General features: G+C 37.5%; 1 protein-coding gene across 1 annotated transcript; it reads left to right on the top strand.

The window, feature by feature from the left end:
* The first annotated feature begins 348 nt into the window (after positions 1-348).
* LOC103099857 (uncharacterized) lies at positions 349-4,191 on the top strand. Its single transcript, XM_007501486.3, has one exon. It carries the CDS (start codon positions 399-401, stop codon positions 2,118-2,120), a length of 1,722 nt encoding a protein of 573 aa, XP_007501548.1. The 5' UTR covers positions 349-398; the 3' UTR covers positions 2,121-4,191.
* The last annotated feature ends 5,319 nt before the right edge of the window (positions 4,192-9,510 follow it).

Raw genomic sequence — 9,510 nt, 5'->3', positions numbered from 1 at the left:
AAAAAGAGAGAAAAGTACTTGGAAGAATCTTTGTGAGAACTAGTACAAAAGAATTGTTGAACTAGCAATAAAGTCCAGGCCCAGGTAATAAAACATGATTTTTTAATGGGTAAAAAAAATCAGTTTTATGACTTTTTCAAACTTGCTTGTAGGAACAGGTAAGTCAGATGTTGTGGGATGCACATGGATGATGATTCACAGAATTAGAATGGTATGATGTCAAGAATATGAGAGATTCTGGGCATAAATGTTTAATAATTTATGCATATATATTAATCCAGGTACTTCAGCTACCATGCTGCCCAGTCACCTTATTCTGAAGTTGACAAAACTGAGGTCTAGAGAGGGCTGAGGGCCCAGAGAGTGAATCATTGCTCCTGAGTCACCCAGAAGTTGCCATGGCCCGGTTGCCAGGGGAACACAGTTCAGAAGGTGGCTACAGAGACATGTTCCAGGCTGGAGAGAAGCAGCTCCCTGAGCAACTGAATTCTGCAATGCCTTATGGAGTCCTGGCTACTCTAGCTGAGGATGACTCTAGTCAGTCAGAAGAAGAGGGTAGCAGGGCTCCTTCAAGCTACTCCAGGGAGACCTTTGAGTCCTTCACAGAGGAAGAGAAGGAGAAGGTGGTAGGAGAAGAAAATCAACTGACTGAAAGGAAGCCCTCTGATGCCTTGGTGTCTTCTGAAGACTGCCAGACCTGGTCCCATGCCTCTGAGAGTCTTCCTGTGAGCAAGAAGCTGACACCAAGCTTAAAGGATGGAGATGAGCCAGTGAACTCATTGGATTCTGTTGCTGCAGAAGAGAAACTGAATGAAACATGGATCCAGGTTCTCAAGGCCAAAGATAGTCCTCCTGGACAGCACCAGGAAGGCTCCACATCCCAAGCAGAGCTGTTCAGGGACTTAAGCCAACATGCTGCCCAGTCACCTTATTTTGAAGATGAGAAAACTGAAGTCCAGAGAAGGCCTGCAAGTCCAGAGAGTGAATCATTGCCTCTGAATCACTCAGAAGTTGCCATGGCCTGGTTGCCAGGGGAACCCAGTTCAGAAGGGGGCTGCAGAGGCACTGTCCAGGCTGGAGAGGAGAAGCATCTTGAGCAACTGAATTCTGCAATGCATTATGGAGTCCTGGCCACTCTAGCTGAGGATGACTCTGGTCAGTCAGAAGAAGAGACTATTAGTGCTCCTTCAATCTATTCCAGGGAAACCTTTGAGTCCTTCACAGAGGAAGAGAAGGAGAAGGTGGTAGGAGAAGAAAATCGACTGAATGAGGGGAAACCCTCTGACTCCTTGGTGTCTTCTGAAGAATGCCAGACCTGGTCCCATGTTTCTGAGAGTCTTCCTGTGAGCAAAAAGCTGACAGCAAGCTTAAAGGATGGAGATGAGCCAGTGAACCCATTGGACTCTGTTGCTGCAGAAGAGAAATTGAATGAAATGTGGATCCAGATTCTCAAGGCCAAAGAAAGTCCTACTGGACAGCACCAGGCAGGCTCCACATCCCAAGCAGAGCTGTTCAGGGACTTCAGTCACCATGCTGCCCAGTCACCTTATTTTGAAGATGGGAAAACTGAAGTCCAGAGAAGGCCTGCAAGACCAGAGAGTGAATCATTGCCTCTGAATCACCCAAAAGCTGCAAAAGACTCAAAAGAGGCCCAGGATGCTCTGGGGTCATTTTGTGCCACTAAGATAAACTTGATTCATCAGCAGATGAACCCTCGGGAGACAAAGAAGATCAGGCATCAGAAGCTGCACCAAAGACCCAATACAGAGAAGCCAGGGACACATGAGATAAACAATTCTGTTGTTCCTTTACATCTGATGAACAGAATCTATCAGCAAAACCTGAGGGTGATGCTCAGCAAGGCTTCAACAATTAGGGAGCATGAAATTTCCAAGTGCCCAGAATGTACTAAGAAAAGAGGAGAACTAGCCCAGAAGGCTTTTCTGCGTCAGAAAAAAACCTTCCTAGATTCAGGTCTACTCAAAGAGAAAATTGAAAAGTGCTTCTATACCAAAGATTTTCTCAGTCTCATTGGAGAAGTCCACCAAAGCCTTCCCAGACTTTCTGATGACCCAAAGACCATCTGGAAAAGATTGACTACTCAAGGTCAGACTGGCTAGATTTTGGTTCAGCTCCATCCCTGAGTAGGTGCTTGGATGAAAATATCAGACTCTCACCTCCATCCTATGTCCCATCGAAAGCCTGTTGGTGCAGCCAGGGATTAATGATAACTTGATCAATAAACAAGTGTTTCTGTTAAAAAAGAAGTCTTAAAGCCATCTCCTTAAAAAGAAAGTACAACACACTTAAATTTCATCTGCATTATTAACATTTTCTCCAGCTCTTAGTCATAGCTAGACAATCCACAAAATGGAAGTTCTGATTTATAGGATTTACCCACCAAGGAGGTGTAAATGTCACTGAAAATTTTAGTCAGCTCTGTGAATCCTTTAGAGATGGCTCCAACACATTTCTGATCTTGGTTAGAGGTTCATGAAACATTTAAGTGGCATGTTGTCTAGTCTGGATATACTTACAGATGACCCGGGGAAAGGACCAGAGCAAAAGCACCAGAGGGCTTGAAGATGAAGAGAAAAATTAGTGTTGTTTTTGCCTAAAAGATCAGCTGATTGGTACTTAGATTCAAATTATAAGGTTGTGGAAATTATTGCAATGAAACACATTTGTGGTTACAGGCAGGAAGCATTTTTGAAGACTACATTGGAACAAGTGGAAACCAGCATCTTAGCAGTCCATGTTTGTTAGCCCTTAAGGGATAGTCTCAGTAAATATGTATTGTATAGTGGAAAGAACATTGTGAACCGAATTTTCATTGCTAGTTTTGCTATTTACTATTTTGGGGACCATATAAAGTCAATTAACCTCTTTGGGTTTCAGCATCTCATTTGTAAAATGAGGGCATTAGACGCAGGGTCTCTGAGGTCTTGTCAAGTCCCAAAATGACGATTCTATGGAAATAGGTGTTCCTAGGGCTCAGCCAAGTGGCCAAGAAGCAGCTCCGGCTGTTCTAAATCACATGTTGCAATGGTGTTTGGTCAGTCACCAAGAAACCTTAAGTTGAACCGACCACTCTTTTGCTGACTCCATATTAGATGGAGGGCGTGTCTTCAAATGATTCTCAGGCTGATTGAGAATATTAAATAAATTCTGTGCTTTGGGACATAAACAACCATGCCAACAAAAATCCTTTTCTATTACTAATACACAGGATTTAATTTGTTGGAGAAAGAAACAATATATACGAGGCCAATTATCATTAGAAATAGGAATTTCTGATAACTTTACATGTGGTAATGGGTGAGATTGGTTGGTTTGTTCTACCTAAGAGAACTTTTTTGAATTATCTTTTAGTAGAAGGCACGAGATGGGAAATAGGGAGAAGTATGTCTGCCTTATGACAGCTGAGGTTTGGAGAAAATCTAAAGGAGACTGGCTCTTAGGAAATGAAAGCCTAAGCTTAAAAACAATGCTTGAAATATATAGCATATAATCACCCATAAGAATATAAGATTTGGCCCTTTGGGGTCTATCTTTTATAGGTCATTACAAATGAGAGAATAAGATAAATTATTATGCATAAAGGTTCTAAATTTGGTATAATGTCCAGGTCTATAGATTTTGGGAGCAGTGCAGTTCCTTAAGGTAATGAAGTCTAAGTTATCATTGCATGATGTGAGGTTGAAGTGGGTGACCAAGAAAAGAAAGTTGTGGGAGTTGATGATTTTTGTAATCCATATGTTAGTGGTCACACATTAATATTGAAGTTCATATGATAATGGATGAAAAGGAGGACTGTAAATCAGCTATTAAGTCATTTGAAAAGTTGGAACACTGACCTAGAGGTCAGTAGAAGACAATTACAGGGATGGGGAAAGGAAGCTATGCAATGATTAATATAAAATTCAAGAAAGGAGAAATTATAGGATAGAGGTGAAGGAATCCTTTAGTGGTGGTAAGCAAAATATATGCAACCCTTCCTAAGATTTAGAGTAGAAGAAAGGATTACCTGCAATGGACAACACTGCAAGGGGATATGGACGCTTTGTCCTCAAAGGAGAAATATGTTTCAGTTAAAGAAGAAGGAAGGAGTGCAAATGGGAATTTGTGTGTACATGTGCATGTGTGTAAGGGCTTTGCAACTGGGTAAAAAGGCTCATTATGAATTCAGTTTAAAAAGATCAAAAGATCTTTTTAGGAGTTGAACCTTCATTAACATTTTAAGTTATTAATAAAATCATTTTTACTATTGGAAGTAAGAATAATAGTACTTTCTCATTTCCATACTTCAAAAACTTGTGGTTTCTTCTATGTAGCAACTTTCTTCATGAATTGCAGTTCTCAACCTTGTTATGTCTTTGTGGGCCATCTTTATGCGTTGCTATGGCCAAAAAAGATCCTCACTTGGTGAACTAACTTTTCAGTGCTATTTCTCTCAATTTAGCTAGGGAGAACCATCAGGCAACATTCACAGCTGTTTCCAGATGGCCCTTTAAGACATTTCAGCTTGACTGGAATTGCTGAAGTTCATGCTTTATGAGTTTAGCTCCTCACGAGGTTAATCTTCATTCATGAAGTACCATCATTAGAATGGCACTTTAGCAGAAAAGCCTACTCACTTGCTTTTGTAAAATTAAATTAGCTTCTCAGTATTAAGAGAATTCCACATGAAGGGATGGAAGTCAAGTAGGAGGGGAGAGGAAAGTAGGAGGGGAGAGGATCAAGGGAGGGAGGAAAATATGTAGAGGGGGATAAAATACCATTTTGTCATAAATATGAATTGTCCTCTGAATACTAACAATGGCCATGAAATGAGATGTCTTTAAAAATGTTAAAATATTATCTTGTCATGATATAAAATATATCTATTACAAAAGACATTACATTTATACCACTTCAAACACAAACATTATGTAGACTTTATCACCATTGATTTTTTTTTGTCTTCATAAGTTTTGTGATTTTTCTTTCACTAAGAGTATCATTTTGGACTTTGGACAGGCTTTAGACAAGAGAAATCTGGAGGAGGAAAGTATGGCCTACATTCAGATTAATATTATGTCTATCTAATTTTCATTAGGAAAAATGAACAACTGTTTGATCATCTCAGAACCATTAACCTAGATGAGCTCCTTGGAAATTTTGTCCCTTTTTCTTGATGGAAGAATTGCTAGGGAGATAGTCAGAGAAAATCTGTGTACTTTATCACCCACCAATATCTTTATTCAGATGTTCATAGAAGAATAAAACCGCAGAGTTGGAAGGGACCTCAGAGAACATCCAATCCAACCCATTTCTGAAGAAGAAAATTTCCTACAATGAGCATATTAAGTGACCATCTAATCTTTGAAGATCTGCAATGAGGGACAACCTGCTGCCTCCTAAGGCATCCCATTCTACACTTAGGTAGCTTTAATCATTAGTAAAATTTTCATCACATCAAATCAAGTCTGAATTTTGCTTTACTGAATTAAAGCTTTTTTTTCCCAGAAATAGTCAACAAACCATAAACACATTGTTTCTTATATTCTTTATATTTCTCAGTCATTTGTGTGAACATTAAAATATCTGAATAAAAACTTGTCTTTTACTCACATATTCAGTAAAAAAACCTCTTAATGTCCACATAGTTCATTTTCCTTTTGATTTTTATAGAAATGAGTTCTTCCAAATCTTTAAAAAAAAGCATTGTTTTATGATTTTTCCCTTATGCTTCTTCATTTTATAGGTTCTAATCATTCAGTCAATAAGCACTTATTAAGCACCCTTTATGTACCAGGCACTGTGATAGATATTAGTGATGGAAAGAAGAAAAATTAAAGCATCTTTCTTTGATTTAAAGGATATTATAGACACAGGAGGAGAGAACATTGTATATAAGGATACATGAAACAAGTGTATAAAAATAAATAAGATGTAAATACCAAGTACAGTTGATGGAGAGGTGGTGGCAGTTGGGGAAATCAGAAAACAAAAGTTGATGTAGGAGGTAATTTTTAACTGATTTTTTTTGAGGATGCTGAAGGCTTATAAGGAGCGAAGGAAGGTGAGACATATTCAAAGGCAAGAAGATAGGCAATTCAATGCTGTAAATGAGGAATAAGAAGGCCAATTTGACCAGATAAAAGATGGTTTGCAACAGAGTAAAATTTTGCCTGGAAAGGTAAATGAGTGTGAGGTTGTGAAGGGCTTTAATTACAAACAGAACAGTTTATATTTGGTCAAATAGGTAATAGGGAACTATTGTTATTTGTTGAAAGAGTGATTTTACGATAAGCACTTTGGTGTCTTTGTGGAAGAGGAATTGGTATGAAAAGAGGGCCTTGAGGCAAGGAGACCAATTATAAGACTATTGTAATAGTTCAGATATGAGATAAAGAGGCTAGGAGTTCTTAACTTTTTTTCTAGCAAGTCCAATGAAGTCTTTGGACTTCTCAGCATAATGTATTTAAATGCCTAAAACTGGATACAAAGGATTGCAATAAATGTCAAATTATATTGATAGTTATCAAAATAGAAAACATGATATTTTATGCTTTTTATTAACTAACACATTAATAAAACATATTTAAAATATTGATCTGTTAAATTTGATTTTGACATATAAGTATAAGTTTTAACAAACTAACTTTAACCCCACATTAAATTGTTGAGTGGTCTTCAAGAAGATACCATGAATATTATGTTGGACATCCAATCAAATCTGATTTTTTGTTTTGGTGGTTATGTGTTGAAAATTCCTGTTTCCTATAAAGCTTCCATAGTTCCCTTGACAAAGCATGAATAGGTTTTTCTAAAGTACCTGTAGGCCAAAAGATGAAGATTAAATGCAATTTAGTGATGAGTGTAATCATTACTGTATTTGGAAGTAGTATCAACTGTAAGTGAAATTTAGAAATCTATCCAACCACTATAATGTTACATGAAAATGTTAATGATTTCTATTGGTGACAGAATCAAAGGTTCTGCTAATATTAACATGCCTCCATTCATAATTGAATGAAATGCTATATTTCAGGTAGAAATTAATATACTATTTTCCCCATTCAAATTCACATAGCCTGCTAAAATCTATCCATGTGGACCTCAAGTTAAGAATCCATTAGGCTTTAGACTGAGCCTTGTATGTTGGTTGGGTATAGGTTGGTGAAGGGTCCTCCATGATATTGTAGGGACTGCTCTGAGAAACCTTTTGCATTTGGGTCTCTTTTCTACCTTTTTACCTTTCACTCCCTTTTCTGGCAGTCTGTTTTGCTTTTGATATTTTAAACAGTTGTAACCCATGTTCCATTTCTGATCTCCTTTCTTTTCTAAAACTTTGTCATCTAAATATGTACTCTTCTTCAGCTGACCCCTTTCTTCTTCTCAAGTTTCAAAACTAGTGAGTTGTTTTTCAGATTTTTTTTTCTGTAAATACTCATGATGGGTTCTTTCAGTATACTTCTTTTTACCTTTGAATATGTGCCACCTTCCTATATTCCTCATTCTTAAACTGAATGATAGGGGGAGAATTGTCCCCAGGTCATTTCTCCAAATATTTTATTGATATGATTAAATAGGTAAATGAGTCAGTATATGTTGCTATCTTCCTGCTTGTCTTCTTTTGGCAGTGCTATTTGTAATCTTTTTCTAGTCTTTGTAATATTTCCCTCTAAGATATTTTAAAAGTTGATTCCTGAGTGCCTTTTCAATTGTATTGCCTCCAGGAAAGGTATCTTCTATAAGCATTTGGCAAGACTCAGCTGTTTTTCTTGATTTTGATCTTCTTAAGTGCCATCTCCATTTCTTCACATAATGTATAATTGAAATGTGGCGATTCTTTTATCATTGTTGTTTGGAATAGGACACTATAGAAATGCTGGCAGATTTGTTTAAATTAACTTCTACTTGTTGTCTCTTTCTAGTTTCATCTATAAATGCCTTTGTGATGTTTCAGTTTAGCTGTGTTTTATGCCAATATTTCCATAGGCTCAATTTCCCTTGCCCTGACTTCTGCAGTTTTATGAGATATTATTTGCAATCTGCCAATTTTCTTAATGTATCACTTATTTGCCAGAGGAATCAACAGAAGAGAGTATCTTTATTTGGTATGATGAGTTTTGGTGGACTCTCCATTGTGGTCTTTCAAATGCTTACTTGAGGAAAGTCACACCCCTCCAAATCAGCTGTTCACAGAAAGACACTACTTTATCTCTTGGTAAAGAGTCATCAACTACAACTCATGTCTTCTTCTAGGATGCTCTTCTTCTGGCATTGCTCCTTAATAATGAATATGGTTGTTGCTATTTATGAAGGTTTGCATTATATTTTCATGGGAATAGTCTTAGAAACTTGTCAGATAGCTCAATGTTACAGTTTTTGCTCCTTTCCTCTGTTACAGACTACTCCCTAACCCCTTGACATTGACTTTGATCCCCCTCTGCACTGTTAGAATATTTTTTCTTGTTAGGGTATTCCTTGGACTATTTCTTCTTTACTGGTTAGGAATCTTTCATCCTCTCAGGTATGCTGGAGGATAAAGAGGAATACCAAAGCCCTTTCATCTAATCCTCTAGTAAGAAGGTAGACTTACATTTACAAGATACATATTTGGTGAATATCTCTTGCTGGAAAACAAACATTAAACAAGTCCTCTAGGTCAATGGAACAAATCCCTCAATGTCCATATTTCTTGGGTCTCCTGGTGATTTCAGTTCATAGTGACTCTACTTGAACACCGTTTCTGGTAAACTGCTTGTTTCTTTTAATCTTCCACAATTCTCTTGGGTCAATGCTGTCCCTGGGAAGTGCTGCTATCAAACCTACTTAGTTTTTTTCTTCAAAACATAGGAAATATCTTAGGAATTTTGAGTTATTTTTGCATAGGGGTCAGAGAAGTATTTTCTAAAAAGTTCTAGTTTTAGGCTATGTGATGATGGAATGCATATTTGATGTCTGTTATCTCACAAATCTGCTCTATTGATCCAGTTCTCTGAAGAGATGCCATAGAACCAGACAGACCAGTGGCAAAATAGTAAAGAAGGTAAGTTTTACATTATAGTCCTATTACTTCCTTCCAGATTATTCTCATAATAATAATAATAAAGCTTGCATTTGTATAGAACTTTAAGGTTTGCAGAGGTGATTTTCATATGGTTTCTCATTTTCTCATTTGATTTTTATAACACCGCTTTGAAGCTGGTGCTGTTATTATCCATCTTCCCCATTTTTTTTGAGATTTTGAAGTACAGTGGCCAATCATAGGACCAATTCCACTGGAAATCAGCATGGGATATTTGATTTGTTCAGTTTACCTCTCCTTTGGCAGTCTAGTGGTCCCCTGCTTCCCAGTGCCTTGCCATATTACTTCTGGGCTTAGTGTAGAGCCACTCAATTGCCTTTATCCTTTCTGTATCAGCCTCAGTTTCTTGTAGAAGCAGGGGATTGCAGATGTGCACCACCATATTTAGCCATTATCTTCATTGAAAAAAACTATTTGTTCATTTCATTAAA

Source organism: Monodelphis domestica, chromosome 8 (genome assembly GCF_027887165.1).
Source record: "Monodelphis domestica isolate mMonDom1 chromosome 8, mMonDom1.pri, whole genome shotgun sequence".
NCBI classification, from domain to species: Eukaryota; Metazoa; Chordata; class Mammalia; order Didelphimorphia; family Didelphidae; genus Monodelphis; species Monodelphis domestica.
The sequence above is the reverse complement of the archived record's forward strand: the minus strand, read 5'-3'. Positions and strand labels throughout refer to the sequence as shown.